Below are 16451 nucleotides of genomic sequence, written 5' to 3'. Positions count from 1 at the left end.
AGCGATATCACGTTAAAAAAAATCGTGCAAGAAAAACGCAAGTGTGCAGGAGCCCGAACAAGTCGCCACCCCATTCTGGAGCTGAGTTTACAGAAAACTGACAATTAAAAATTGAGCCTGCAGAAGGAAATATGGCTAAATAAAATGCAGGATACAAGACATATAATAGTCAGATGCAGTATATTGTTATTCCTTGTGTACACACACAACTGAAATGTTTAGTTATGCTTTAAGTGCTTACAACACGCACACTCTACAGGAAACGGAGAATACACGGAGAGCGGCTTCCGACAGGCATTCTGAGCTGTCGTATTATGATAAATACTTTAGAATTAATGTTCTTGAATTAAACAATAAGTTATTCTCATATGTTTTCCCACAGATGATTTTATTCTTCTGACCTGCATAGTAATGTTTTGTAGAGCAGCTTTCCAATTGTAACTATTGCACTACAGCTGTACTGCAGATGAATACTTGATTTCCATGCGACTCCTATGGATTGCAGCTGTCACTAAATTATCACCCTACAAAAAAGTTACCATACTCCCAAGCCTTGTTTCTCATGGAGAATATTGCTATGTAGCCCTATCACAGGGTGACTCTAAAATAAAACCAGATAATTAAACATATTCACTTTAAAGTCCCACCTTGTTATGGTATTGCAGCATCTGGGTGATAATCCGTATCTTTGGATGATAGTTTTTTATAGAGATGACTCTGTAATATAAAGTGTAAGAAAAGGGTTACTATGTCTACTATGGTCATCACTGCACGTCCCTGGCTAGTTCAGCCAGAAATTGGGAGTTATATTACGCCACCAATCAGACGGCTGTAATGTGGCTGTCAATTCTGGCTCGACCAAGAGTCTGAATGAGCAGAAGTACAGAAATCTATGATGTGAAATTGTAAATTTGGGTCATTAGACCAGTGATCGCACCTGGATTTGTGACCATAATATAGATACTAAAATTGTGATACTGTATGTGGTTGCATTACGGAAGTCTGAATTACAGTAGGTCTTTCCGATCAACACAGAAATGTCTGCAATGAAATTATAAATGTACACTAATTTATACTATGAATATACACTAATAAAAGTGCTATTCATATACAGTTTATTCTTAACCCAAAGCTGATATGTAGAACCAAGTTATCTTATATTACCACAAAAAAGTCACTAAGAAGCTAGTAAAAAGCCAAAAAATGTTCTGTGCCAGGTGTTAGACCGCCTGCGGAAAGGCTGCAGATTCATCGGGATTCATTCATTCAGTAAAGCCGCTAGAAAAGCAGTGATTTTAAAAAAAAAATCTGTATTGCATATGTCTGACAGCTTTCCGTTCGGACCATCCGCAGTACAACAAAAAGACTTCCACGCGGACTCCGGCCGAGTGCAGGGTCAGATTCTGCTGCGACTGGTCGGTGTGCAGCTGGCCTTAAGTGTTATGTTAAAATGATACATTTGTATCTAGCACATGCGCATTATATGGCAAATCACCTCATTATGTTTGATGCATCCTCTGCATCAGGATCAGCACAGTACTTGTTTGCAAGGATTAGACAGGCATCCGCAGACTCAATCTGACAAAAGAAAACATTGAAAATTGTTATGTGCTGCTGATTCCATGCAAAATATAATCGATGTATGCATCAATTCACCCCTGCCCCTATTTATTGTGGGGGCCTATTATTGGGTCAGAACTTTGGCCCACGGGAGCATCATACAGTCTGGAAGGTCTAACGACATTGTAGAGCAGTGGTCCCCAACCAGTGGCTGCAGAGCCACAAGTGGGTCGTGGCCCCCTGCTCTGTGACTTGCCTTTAGAGTCCTGAATTATTATAATCACTTGGTATAATATGTTATCTACTAGAAATGCTACAAATGAGTTGGACTTTACCTAATCTTTAACTTGATTAAGGACTGCATTCATCATGCAACTACTTCAATCCAATATTGCACTGTGCTCTCAAAAAGCTGGAAGGACATAATTCACAACCACTGTGTGGGAGCGGCGCAAAATCATACTGCTTTGAAAAGCTGCATATCTCTTAACACACAAATCTGGACATAATCAGCAAAGAGGAAAGGTAAGGAAGATATACAGTATCTGTATCCAATCCCCAGAACAGTGACAATTTTCATGGTTCAATACCAGTGGATTAAATTTCAAACTGCTATATTTATCTATAACTTGAAATTTCAGAATTTTGAGCCCTTCCACACTTCACCCCTTCTGGGCATTGTACATCACGTGATGGTATGGCATTCGTATGGTGCGAACTCAGCAGCTGATCTTGCTCCACATACAAGTGTCAGCTGTTTTTGACACCAGCCCACAACATCTGTGACTGATAATCAATAACTTTGATACTTATCCATTTAAATGCTGCTGTCAATTCTGATAACAGCATTAAAATGTCCTGATCGGAATTGAGATGTCCTGAGCAGGGTGTCATTCAGGTGTTATGGCAGCAAGGAGCTTATTAAGGCCCTCAGCACTCAGTGATGCATCTTATTAGAATGCTTATCTGAATGCAGTACAATGTAATACTATTACTGCAATAAACCGTATAAGCAAGCAAACAATCGCAAGTTCAAGTCCCCTTAGGGGGCTAAAAGGAAATTGAAAATAAGTGAAAATTTTTATTTAATAGTTACAAAAATATAAAAAGTTAAAACACTTTCCCCAGTCTTATAAAAAGATAAATAGAAAATATACCAAGAGAGAGTCCAATTTATGAAAATATTGCATTATTAATTCTGCTCAGGGAATGCCATTATTTTTAAAAGTAAGCAATGGCAGGATTGCGCTTTTTTTGTCACCCCCTCTCTAAGAAAACATTGTATACAAAAAAAATATTTAAAAAGTCATATGTATCCCCAAAATGGTACCAATAAAAACTATGGGTCACCTTGCAAAAAACAAGCCCTCACACAACCCCATCAATAGACACACAAAGAATCACCACTGAAGCCTGTGAGTGACTGAGCGGTAACAAGCACAATGAACAGGTTATTTTAAGGCCTCGGTCAGACGGGCGTTTTCTCGTGCGATTTGCGCATGCACATGCGATCTGTGCATATTTAGAACCATTGCTTCGCAATGGGATTGGTCACATGGCCGCTTTTTATGCGGATGTCCGATAAATTATAGGACAGGAGGAATCGCAGATCGCGCCTATCTGCAATTCCTTCTGTTTTATATATGCGGTCAATGGGGCCGGCGGCAGCAGCGCCGACCCCATTGAGAACATATACTACAAACATCATCCTCCTCTGCCACAGCTGTAACAGCTGTGGAAGAGAAAAATGATGTTCGCCCATTGAATTCAATGGAGCCAGCAATACATCAATGGGCTGCCGGCGAGTGCGGGATGAATTTTCGGGAAGGGCTTAAAAATATAAGCCCTTCCCTGAAAATCATCTTAAAATGTGTAAAAATAATTCAATAGCTGAGAGCTGCCCCTGATTGGTCCTTGCGCTGAGCCAATCAGAGGCAGCACTCACTCACCCATTCATGAATTCATGAATGGGTGAGTGAGAGCTGCCTCTGATTGGTGAGGGCTGTGACCAATCAGAGGCAGCCCATTCAGCAGGCGGGGATTTTAAATCCCCGGCTGCTGAATACTACACAGATCAGCTCAGGAGAACTGCCGGCCGGCTGCGGCTGAACTCTGGCTGCAGGGACAAGGTAAGTATATATATTTTTTTTATTTTTACACATTTTAGGATGATTTTCAGGGAAGGGCTTATATTTTTAAGCCCTTCCCAAAAATTTATCCCACGCTCGCTGGCAGCCCATTGCTTTCAATGGAGCCGGCTGTATTGCCGGCTCCATTGAATTCAATGGGAGAACATCATTTTTCTCTGCCACAGCTGTTACAGCTGTGGCAGAGGAGAATGAGCTTTGTAGTATATGTTCTCAATGGGGTCGGCGCTGCTGCCGCCGGCCCCATTGAGCGCATATATAGAACACAAGGAATCGCAGATAGGCGCGATCTGCGATTCCTCGTGTCCTATAATTTATCGGACATCCGCATAAAAAGCGGCCATGTGACTGATCGCATTGCGAAGCAATGGTTCTAAATATGCGCAGATCGCATGCGCAAATCGCGTGAAAAAACGCCCGTCTGACCGAGGCCTAAGGCTGCATAATCTTTTTTTTATATCCTGGAAAACTTTTAAAATGCTACCACTGAAAAATACAACTTGTCCCGCAAAAAACAAGCCCTCATGTACTTACATTGCCGAAAAATGAAAATTGTTAGGATTCTTCTTGAAAGTAGAAAGGAGAGAATGGAGATGAAAAACAAAAAAAGGGCTGCAGTAGGAAGAGGTTACAAATATGTTGACATAATTGATTTAAATGTGGCCCCTGATCACCTGTTAAAGGTAAATGTGACTCACAAACTATTAACCCCTTCTCATTGCAGCCCTTTATGGGGCTTTTTTTTGTTTTCATTTTTCCTTCCCACTCCCCAAAAAATCTAAACTTTTTAATTTTTCCACTGAAACAGCTTTGTTTTTTGTGGAACAAGTTGTAGTTTACAATAGTACCATTAATATATCATATAAAGTATTGGAAAACGTAGAAAAATTTTTAAGTGGACTGAAATAGAAAAGCAATTGAAGGTGCAATAAAAAAGGCATGTTGTCTTTCTTCTGTGGTTCAGTATGATTACAACAATATCAAATTTATTATTTTTTCATGCCATCTTTAAACCCCCATAACTTTTATACTTTCTGTCAATTCAGCTGTGTGAGGGTTATTTTTGCAAGGCAAGCTATAGTTTTTATTAAGGTACATAATTTTTTTTTTGTATTTTTTTTTTTTATTGTTGAAGAAAACAATAACAAGTATACATATCAATTACGATACGACACTTTGCTATTACATAGTTGTCCATTATCTTGTCTGAAAGTTACAAAGTAAGTTTTTAACTTTTATGAGGTTAGGGATAAGGAAATTATAATTTTTGATAACTTTTTATTCACTTTTTTTCTTGGAGTTGGGGATGACCAAAAAAAAGCACAAATTCTAGCATTGTGTTTTTTCATGATGGCATTCACTGTGTAAGGTTAGTAATGTGACACCTTAATAAATTGGGCTTTTACTGATGTGGCTGTACCAATTTTTTATTTTTTCATGTAACCACTAGGAAAAGAGGATTTTATTAAACATTTATATTTTTAAAATTTACTAATAATTAAACCTTTTATTTTTCCTTTAATTTTTTTGTCCTCATAGGGAACTTTAAGTAGCAATCAATTAATCTTAATACAATATACTGTAAAACTTTAGTACATTGTATTTCTGCAGGCATGACAACTGGCAGACACCCACCATGACAACTGAATTGCCGCTTGTGATTTGGTTGCGGGTGAGCTGTTCAAGTGACAGAGGGAGCCCCCTCTCAATCTGTGAAGCCTTTAAATGCCACTGTTAAAACTGACAGTGGCATCTTAAGCATTAACTGCCCCAATGGACGTTATCTCTGATCCAAGCAGTTGCAACTAGGTGTCAAGTGTCAAAGACCCGCTTGGCTCCGAAACCTATACTATACAATGATAACCAACATACATACATGTACTGGGGATGTCAGGAATGCATTGAAGGTTGGGTACCTCCGCTGTAGAGGATACTCTTACCAAATGGTAATTACTTTGTACACCTATGTAAATGTCATGTTAAGTTATCAGGTTCTGTGCATGTGTTACGTTTTCTAAGCCAGTAGAAACCTTTTGGATTTAACTGAAATCAACAATCTTTGATATGTATAGACTTTACAATTTCGTTATTGTTGCTTTTATTGTGCCAAAATATTCCTAAGAGCTAATTAAAAAAGTTATCCCACAAAATACAGAGTGTATGATCTTTGGAGGTGCTCCCACTAGGATTTCAACTGATCAACAGAATGTGTGTGAGTGTCCAGTTTAGAATGTATCTTGTGTGATAAACCCCTCAGGAGATTATTTTCTGACAGCTTCAAAATGAGTCCACAGTGCGGTCAGGTAGCAGAGAATGCATGTAGGGTGCAAGTCTGCATAGCTAGAGGTCTAAACAGTAGAAAGAGGCAGATCGTGAAACTGCTATATAGCTCCCTAGTAAGATCACATCTGGAATACTCTGTTCAGTTCTGGAGATCTCACCTACAGAAAAACACTGTAAAATAAAACAACTCCAAAGACCGGTTCCAAAAATGATGGAAGGTCTCAAGAACAAAACTTGTCAGGAAAGACTTAAATAACTTAATCTGAATAGAGACAAGGAGAGAAGGGAGAGGGGGACATAATGGAAACCTGTATATATGTTATAAGAGGAGAGAAGAGAGAGAGGGACATGATGGAAACCATTATATATGTTACATGAGGAGAAAAGGGGTAGGGGGGACATGATGGAAACCTTTATATATGTTAAAGGAGATGAGAAGGGAGAGGAGGGACATGATGAATACCTTTGTATATGTTACAGAAGGAGAAAAGGGGGATGGTAGACATGGTGGAACCTTTAGATATGTTACAGGAGGAGAGAAGGGCGAGGAGGACATGATGGAAACCTTTATATATGTTACAGGAGAAGAGAAGGGCGAGGAGGACATGATGGAAACCTTTATATATGTTACAGGAGAAGAGAAGGGAGAGGGGACATGAGGGAAACCTTTATATATGTTACAGAAGGAGAGAAGGGTTCTGTATTCACAGCACTCATCCTACAGTATAAATGACATTGTAACTGTACTCTCCGGGTTGGTTCAATTATGGTCATATCAAATCTATATTGTTTTATGTTATACTGCTTTTGTACGGTAAAAAAAAAAAAAAAAGTGTAGAACTGCAGCGCAGTGCAGGGTGGGAATATGGGTTTTCAGGAAAAGTGCATTGATGGCCCAAATCCCATCCTGCTGATCAACTATAGTCAGGGGGTCGAATCCTGACCAATCTCATATTAGTGGTCTATCTTAAAGGGGGGTTTGTCATTAGAGAAAAAAAAAATCAATATTTACCTATTCTTTACCCATAGGTCTTCTTAACGCATCCTCTCCTCGCCGATCTTCTCCTTGCTCTTGCAGTTCCCCAGGTCACGTCCAGATCCTCTTCTTCCTGTGACGTTACGTACATTGCTGGCATTCTCCTTCCTGCGAGTCAGTGTACCCGGTCACTAGTGACGTAGCGTTCACTGCCTAGCAGGGAATGCCGAATCCTAGGGAGCCTGCTTTAGCACGGGCTATTGCTGCGACTGCGTATGCTTCATGTCTCGCTGCAAGTATTCATAAAGTATATGAAACACTAGCGGTGAGACCTTGCGCATGTGCAGTTGTGCTAAAGCAGGCATACCATGCTGGGCACTAAACGATACGTCACTAGTGACCGGATTGACTGACCTGCAGGAAACAGAATACCAGCAATGTACCTTATAATACAGGAAGAAGAGGATCCAGCCAGCTTGCAGTGAGGTAATCAGGGGGAATGAAGGAGCCAGTAGAAGATCACTGAAAAGAAGATGCGGTAAGAAGGCTGCCTGGGGAGAAATAGGTAAGTATACAATTTTTTTCTTAATGGCAGAACCCCTTTAAGGTAAGGTCAGCAATGTTTTATTTCCTGAAAATCTCTGTGAAATGGAGCAAAACACAAAATAAGTTATTGTAAAATTATCCTCCTAATAAGTTTCAATCTTCAACATGTTTGTGTTTTACTACAATATTTCTCAGACATGATAAACGTGTTCCTCTCCCAGAACTTATTGATGACTGTGAAATATTCTGTTAGAGTAGAATCTTCTTTTACCTTAACTCTTGCAAGATCGTGGGGGTTCAAGACGGATCCCTGGTAAAATTCTACCTGAGTAAAGTGCCTCTTAAAGAGAGCTTCTAGCTCCAAGTTGGGGGATATGCTGCAGAAAAAACATACAAAACATGATTTGATGAGGATGAATACAAATTACAACTTTCTAACAATTGTGTGACTGTGGTATATACACATGCAAAAGATTTGTTACAAGAACTTCTGCAACTGTCCCAATCATCTGAACGCCGCTGCAGAATTTAACCAACTGACCTATTTACATGTATGAAATTGATTTAAAGGCATAAAAATGTCTACAAAAAAATCTGCTGCGTGAGAATGTACCTTAAATGTCTTAATATGACCAGGAACATATCTTGCTCTTTATGTCAAGATCATTATTAATACATAATTATAGTTGAAGTTACTTATCAATATGTGAGATATCTTATGGTGTAAGCCTCAATGGCATTCATCAAATTAGCAAATGACAATAGCTTTTCAATGGCTTAAAGGGGTTTGTCTGAGTTTTTTCTTTTTCAAAAACAGGTTCCCCATTTAACAACACTACAAACAGGCATATACTCACCTCTTTCCAGCTCTCTGCATCTCCAACTGCTTGATCTTTCGTGCCGGCGTTGGTTTACAAGCTGCAGTCAGCCTGTATAGAGCATGTCACAGGCTGCTGCAGCCTGTAAACATGACATCATGATGGAGACCCAAAGCGGCAATGTAGGACATAGTGGGGAACAGGGAAGTTGAGTATATGCCTGATTGTTATATTGTTGCATGGGAAACCTCTTTTTGAAAAAATGAATAACTTGGACAACCCCTTCAAGAGAAGATAACTTGTCGCAGAACGTTATCACAAACTTGAACTTTGCTATATACGTAGGTTATATATATATATATATATATATATATATATATATATATATATATATCTAGCACAACTATTAATTCCAACAACTACAGAATGAATGAGAGGAATCGATTTTATGTAAAAGAGATACTATATTATAACATTTTTCTATAACAACAATATCACAATAAGTGTGTGATGCAAAACCCGTAAGAGACATTAATGAATGAGTTGGAGCTTATGTCTTCTGTAATTGAATTTCTAGTTGTAAGGCCGCCTGCAGACGGCCGGGTCGGATCCCGCTGCGAGAATCATCGCTGCGGGACCTGACCCCCTGCAGAGACCAGCGCAGCACTCACCTGCTCCTGCAGCTCCGGCTCTTTGATGTGCCGGCTGCCGGCCAGCCGGCGCATGCGCAGAGCGGAGCCGGCGGCTGGGGAGTGACATTTCTGTGTGGGGCTCGCAGAGCCCCACACAGAAATAGAGCATGCTGCGATTTATTTTCCGCGTGTGATTTCACGCGGACCAATCGCGGCCGTCTGCCTAGGATTGCGTTTTCTAACACAATCCTATGGCAGCTTCCAGGGGTGGAAATTCTGCGGCAAATCCAGCTGCGGAATTTCCGCCTGTGTGCAGGGGGCCTAACTTATAAAAAAGTCTGAAGTTAAATTGATGGAGGGAATTGATATAACTGGGATAAGGAAGATCGTAAAAGGGTTTTCCCAGAAACAGCATGTATCACCTCTCCACAAAGGTATGCTTGCTGGAGTCTCACCACAGGGACCCCCCACCAATCACAAGAACTGTGGTTTCCAAGTACTATGTGAACAGAGTGGTAGCAGCGGCATAAATAAAGAGTGCTTGATTCCATGTCAAACTTTTAAATGCCCCCCTCCAGCATATATATGGACGTCAGTGAAGTGCACAATGCCAAATGAGTCGCAGTTAAAAAAAAAGAAGCAAGAAAGTACATGTAAGACATCAAACCACAGACCAGAGCCCAAAAATGACTTCAGAACCCTGAACTGATTCAGACCCCAGACCTCTAGATTCACTGAGACTCTAGTCCTCTAAATTAATTCGGACCCCTGTTCCAGAATATAGATCCCTACATTAGTCCTCAGAGACCCTAAATGAATTCAGATCTCCACAGCAGCGGCTCTTATCTTGTTATAGCTGTGTTACAGCATACTGTAGCTTATGCTCTAGTCATATCCAGAGCTGTATTTACAAGTTAGGAAGTTACTACTTCCATTCTTGAAGAGAGCACTACTGCTGCAATCACTGTGTACCATATTCCCAACAGTTGTCCACTACTATCTATCCTCATGGAGTACATAGAGAAGAGGAACCCAAATTAGTAGTGTCAGGACCTGATATGTAATGTGGTAGGGAAGCCTTTGGGTGCCCTGAACTATATGGCACAGTCATAACTGCGACTGCTGTGACCCTTTTTGTTACACCACTGAGTAGTAGTGCGCATGCAAGACTATTATTCAATGGCTACTATCATCAGTCCCATAGGAGTCAATGTAGCGGTAGTCACGATGCGCCCTACCACTTCATTCACACAGGGGAAACAAAGACCACAAATTTATTGATGGCTAGGGGTCTGATTGCTGTGGATAAGTAACAAAGTTTATGGTAAAACTCCTTTAATTTCTGCCTTAAGGCAATAATGCTGCACGTTGGGCAGTCTGGGATTTCACTTTCTTTAGACCCAAAGCTAATTGCATCTGCATCAGATTGTATTTGAACTAGATGATAAGTATTTGAGCTTTTTGACTCATAGAAATAAAACAATTATTTCATGCTTTCATTTATTTAGCTGAGATGACTGTTGATTCTTAAGGAAAAATAAGAGATTTCCACAATAAAATATTAATACCACAATCATATAAAGAGAATAAAAAAGTAATTATAAAATTTAACTTCTAAGTTGCAAAGATCTGAAGTTGATACACAAAAATATGTAGAGATTTACTGAGCGCTATAAATGTGTCTTTCCATATTAAAATGTATGTGGCTGTATTATATACAATGAAATTGATATCCTAAAGGTGTATTCCCTTCTCATAAAGTGATGACCAATCACTAGGATATGCCATCAGTTTGGTAACGGCCAGTACACAGAAGAGATGTGATGTGTAATGACGTATTGTCGTGTGTTTGGGGTTTCTGCTAGGAAGATGGCTACTACTAATCTATTTTATTAAGGCCATCATGTAGATGAGAGCAGCACTGAGTTTGTGAAACACAATCAGCACAACTATACTCAGGATGTGCCTTGGTATTACAGTCTAAGGGCCCGTGCAGGAGACAGAGCCTTATGTCCGGAGCCTGTATGTAGTGCATTGGGTCGTATGGCTCTTCAGTACTGAGCATGTATGATAATGTTCTTTAGTATGGAGGCGTTCAGACTCTGTGCATTGTTGTAAGACTCCATCAGACCTTATACTGTTTTATGGAGAAATTCTCACCTAGAAGCAATGCTCCTGCTGATTTGCACTCCATTTTCTGTATGACTCAGTAGAGACCAGCCGGATTAGGGCCATGTCCAAAACGGAGCTAAAATACAGCCATGTGCACTGATTGATTTTTTTTAATAATCTTTTTATTAATGCAAATCTGTCACCATGAAAACCTCCTGAACTACAATAATGCTTGGATATCTGGATAGACGATTCCAGCTATGTAATTAATATGTCTGAACTCATTTTCACTCTCCAGCAATAAGTTGGCAAATGGTCCATGCTGCACAATGTACAGCCCACTGACAAACAGTCCAACAGACTCCTGGACACCTCACTGGCCTCCAGAGCAAGGGTCTCTACAGCTATTATTATTATTTACCCTAGGTTTCGTACCATAGGACACCGCCAGATTTACACAGCAGAAAATTAGAAAAACATCTTTTATGAGGAATAAAACTTCTTTGGTGGTCTCAGGCGGTTGGGAGGTTACTGTCACTAACTTTGGTGTTCTTGTGTAGAAATGGAGGATAAAAGTTAAATGTATTATCTGAGATATCAATTTTTCTAAAAAAAACAGCTTGTCCTGCTGTATGAGCATAGTGGAAGACAGACATCCCTCCTCGGCTGATGGGTCCTTGCTGATGTAATGAGCCTCTTGTGGTGCAGATTGTTAAGGCAGCAGAAATGTAGTCCTAAGCTCTTGCTTATGATCTGAGAGTTGTAAGTTCAATCCCTGCCTAGTTCAGGTAGCCAGATCAAGGTTGACTCAGCAGCCTTCATCCTTCCGAGGTTGGTAAAATGAGCATTAGAGATGAGCGAGCACCAAAATGCTCGGGTACTCGGGACGAAATTTTCGCAATGCTCGAGGGTTTGTTTCGAGTAACGAACCCCATTGAAGTCAATGGGCGACTCGAGCATTTTTGTATATCGCCGATGCTCGCTAAGGTTTCCATTTGTGAAAATCGGGGCAATTCAAGAAAGTGATGGGAACGACACAGCAACGGATAGGGCAGGCGAGGGGCTACATGTTGGGCTGCATATCAAGTTCCCAGGTCCCACTATTAAGCCACAATAGCGGCAAGAGTGGGCCCCCCCCCCCCCCAACAACAACTTTTACTTCTGAAAAGCCCTCATTAGCAATGCATACCTTAGCTAAGCACCACACTACCTCCAACAAAGCACAATCACTGCCTGCATGACACTCCGCTGCCACTTCTCCTGGGTAACATGCTGCCCAACCCCTCCCCCCTCGCACGACGCAGTGTCCACAGCGCACACCAAAGTGTCCCTGCGCAGTTACCTAAGTGGTAACTAGGCCTGGAGGCAGCCCAGTTTAACGAAAAATTGGTTCAAGTTAAAGTTCCAACGCTTTTCAGAGCATTGAAACATCTAAAAATTGTTTAGAAAAATTATGAGTGAGCCTTGTGGCCCTAAGAAAAATTGCCCGTTCAGCGTGATAACGTGAGGTTTCAGGAGGAGGAGCAGGAGGAGGAGGAGGAGGAATATTAGACACAGATTGATGAAGCAGAAATGTCCCCGTTTTGGATGGTGAGAGAGAACGTAGCTTCCATCCGCGGGTGCAGCCTACGTATTGTTTAGGTACCGCTGCTGTCCGCTGGTGGAGAAGAGAAGTCTGGGGAAATCCAGGCTTTGTTCATCTTGATGAGTGTAAGCCTGTCGGCACTGTCGGTTGACAGGCGGGTACGCTTATCCGTGATGATTCCCCCAGCCGCACTAAACACCCTCTCTGACAAGACACTAGCCGCAGGACAAGCAAGCACCTTCAGGGCATACAGCGCGAGTTCAGGCCACGTGTCCAGCTTCGACACCCAGTAGTTGTAGGGGGCAGAGGCGTCACCGAGGACGGTCGTGCGATCGGCTACGTACTCCCTCACCATCCTTTTGCAGTGCTCCCGCCAACTCAGCCTTGACTGGGGAGCGGTGACACAGTCTTGCTGGGGAGCCATAAAGCTGGCAAAGGCCTTGGAGAATGTTCCCCTGCCTGCGCTGTACATGCTGCCTGATCTCTGCGCCTCCCCTGCTACCTGACCCTCGGAACTGCACCTTCTGCCACTAGCGCTGTCGGATGGGAATGTTACCATCAGTTTGTCCGCCAGGGTCCTGTGGTATAGCATCACTCTCGAACCCCTTTCCTCTTCGGGTATGAGAGTGGAAAGGTTCTCCTTATACCGTGGGTCGAGCAGTGTGTACACCCAGTAATCCGTAGTGGCCAGAATGCGTGTAACGCGAGGGTCTCGAGAAAGGCATCCTAACATGAAGTCAGCCATGTGTGCCAGGGTACCTGTACGCAACACATGGCTGTCCTCACTAGGAAGATCACTTTCAGGATCCTCCTCCTCCTCCGGCCATACACGCTGAAAGGATGACAGGCAAGCAGCATGGGTACCGTCAGCAGTGGGCCAAGCTGTCTCTTCCCCCTCCTCCTCATGCTCCTCCCCCTCCTCCTCAGCGCACTGAGATATAGACCTGAGGGTGCTCTGACTATCCAGCAACATACTGTTTTCCCCCGCCTCCGTTTCCGAGTGCAAAGCGTCTGCCTTTATGCTTTGCAGGGAACTTCTCAAGAGGCATAGCAGAGGAATGGTGACGCTAATGATTGCAGCATCCCCGCTCACCAACGGGGTAGACTCCTCAAAGTTTCCAAGGACCTGGCAGATGGCTGCCAACCAGGCCCACTCTTCTGTAAAGAATTGAGGAGGCTGACTCCCACTACGCCGCCCATGTTGGAGTTGGTATTCCACTATAGCTCTACGCTGCTCATAGAGTCTGGCCAACATGTGGAGCGTAGAGTTCCACCGTGTGGGCACGTCGCACAGCAGTCGGTGCACTGGCAGATTAAACCGATGTTGCAGGGTCCGCAGGGTGGCAGCGTCCGTCTTGGACTTGCGGAAATGTGCGCTGACCCGGCGCACCTTTCCGAGCAGGTATGACAAGTGTGGGTAGCTTTTCAGAAAGCGATGAACCACCAAATTAAAGCCATGGGCCAGGCATGGCACGTGCGTGAGGCCGCCGAGCTGCAGAGCCGCCACCAGGTTACGGCCGTTGTCACACACGACCATGCCCAGTTGGAGGCTCAGTGGCGAAAGCCAGCGGTCGGTCTGCTCTGTCAGACCCTGCAGCAGTTCGTGGGCCGTGTGCCTCTTCTCTCCTAAGCTGAGTAGTTTCAGCACGGCCTGCTGACGCTTGCCCACCGCTGTGCTGCCACCCAGCGCGACACCGACTGGTGGCAACGTGCTGCTGCTGACACATCTTGATTGCGAGACAGAGGTTGCGTAGGAGGAGGAGGAGGAGGGTGTTTTAGTGGAGGAAGCATACACCGCTGCAGATACCAGCACCGAGCTGAGGCCTGCAATTCTGGGGGTGGGTAGGACGTGAGCGGTCCCAGGCTCTGACTCTGTCCCAGCCTCCACTAAATTCACCCAATGTGCCGTTAGGGAGATATAGTGACCCTGCCTGCCTGTGCTTTTCCACGTGTCCGATGTTAAGTGGACCTTGGCAGTAACCGCGTTGGTGAGGGCGCGTACAATGTTGCGGGAGACGTGGTCGTGCAGGGCTGGGACGGCACATCGGGAAAAGTACTGGCGACTGGGAACCGAGTAGCGTGGGGCCGCCATCATGCTTTTGAAAGCCTCCATTTCCACAAGCCTATACGGCAGCATCTCCAGGCTGATCAATTTGGCTATGTGCATGTTTAACGCTTGAGCGTGCGGGTGCGTGGCGACAAACTTGCGCTTGCGCTCAAACAGTTGCGCTAGTGACGTCTGGACGCTGCGCTGAGAGACATTGCTGGATGGGGCCGAGGACAGCGGAGGTGAGGGTGTGGGTGCAGGCCGGTAGGCACTCGTGCCTGTGTCCTTAGAGGGGGGTTGGATCTCAGTGGCAGGTTGGTGCACAGGGGGAGAGGCAGTGGTGCAAACCGGAGGCGGTGAATGGCCTTCGTCCCACCTTGTGGGGTGCTTGGCCATCATATGCCTGCGCATGCTGGTGGTGGTGGCTCCCCAGCTGATCTTGGCGCGACAAAGGTTGCACACCACTGTTCATCGGTCGTCAGGCATCTCTGTGAAAAACTGCCACACCTTAGAGCACCTTGGCCTCTGCAGGGTGGCATGGCGCGAGGGGGCACTTTGGGAAACAGTTGGTGGATTATTCGGTCTGGCCCTGCCTCTACCCCTGGCCACCGCATTGGCTCGGCCTGTGCCCACACCCTGACTTGGGCCTCCGCATCCTCGCCCGCGTCCACGTCCTCTAGGCCTACCCCTACCCCTCAGCATGCTGTATTACCAGTAGTGCAGAAACAGAACGCTGTAATTAAATGTGCCGCTTATTGGCCTGTGGTTGGAGGCTGACTTCGCTTACGGAACGCACAGCAGAGGCAGGAAAGAATTTTGCGCAAGCCTGCTGTAACACTTAGCTGGCTGCGTATGAATTAGGACAACTACCCCCAGCAGAGACCCAGTACACTTGTGGACAGGAATACAGCGGTGATGTAAGAGGCAACACAGAGGCAGGAAAGAATTTTGCGCAAGCCTGCTGTAACACTTAGCTGGCTGCGTATGAATTAGGACAACTACCCCCAGCAGAGACCCAGTACACTTGTGGACAGGAATACAGCGGTGATGTAAGAGGCAACACAGAGGCAGGAAAGAATTTTGCGCAAGCCTGCTGTAACACTTAGCTGGCTGCGTATGAATTAGGACAACTACCCCCAGCAGGGACCCAGTACACTGAGGACGGTCACAGGCAGCCCAAATAGATTTTTTTTCCCAAATGTTTTTGGAAAGGCCCACTGCCTATATACACTAAATATGTCTTCTGTCCCTGCCTCACCACTACTGGCCCTGGACAATGTAAAATTACTGCAGGACGCAATGCTCTGCACGGCCGATATACAAAAAAAAAAAAGTGCAACACTGCAAAAAGCAGCCTCCACACTACTGCACACGGTTAATGTGGCCCTAAGAAGGACCGTTGGGGTTCTTGAAGCCTAAAAAAACTCCTAACGCTCTCCCTATAGCAGCTCCGGCACCAGCAGCACTGTCCCTGATCTCTGTCAGAATGCATCTGTGGCGAGCCTCGGGAGGGGCCCATTTTTATACTCGGGTGACACCTGATCTCGCCAGCCACTCACTGCAGGGGGGTGGTATAGTTCTTGAACGTCACAGGGGGAAGTTGTAATGCCTTCCCTGTCTTTCTATTGGCCAGAAAAGCGCGCTAACGTCTCAGAGATGAAAGTGAAAGTAACTCGAACATCGCATGGTACTCATCTCGAGTAACGAGCATCTCGAACACGCTAATACTCAAACGAGTATCAAGC

At 44.1% G+C, this 16451-nt stretch overlaps 1 protein-coding gene across 2 annotated transcripts in view; it reads right to left on the bottom strand.

The window, feature by feature from the left end:
* KCNMA1 (potassium calcium-activated channel subfamily M alpha 1) overlaps positions 1–16451 on the bottom strand; it is a 466431-nt gene that overhangs the window by 146902 nt on the left and 303078 nt on the right. For both annotated transcript variants that reach the window (XM_066600372.1, XM_066600373.1), the window contains exons 11-13: positions 7784–7889; positions 1496–1578; positions 648–717 (exon numbers count right to left, since the gene is read on the bottom strand). In XM_066600372.1, the coding sequence (XP_066456469.1) occupies positions 648–717; positions 1496–1578; positions 7784–7889 (259 nt within the window). The remainder of the gene's footprint in view (positions 1–647; positions 718–1495; positions 1579–7783; positions 7890–16451) is intronic.

The sequence above is a fragment of the Eleutherodactylus coqui genome, chromosome 4 (assembly GCF_035609145.1).
Source record: "Eleutherodactylus coqui strain aEleCoq1 chromosome 4, aEleCoq1.hap1, whole genome shotgun sequence".
Classification (NCBI taxonomy): domain Eukaryota; kingdom Metazoa; phylum Chordata; class Amphibia; order Anura; family Eleutherodactylidae; genus Eleutherodactylus; species Eleutherodactylus coqui.
The sequence above is the reverse complement of the archived record's forward strand: the minus strand, read 5'-3'. Positions and strand labels throughout refer to the sequence as shown.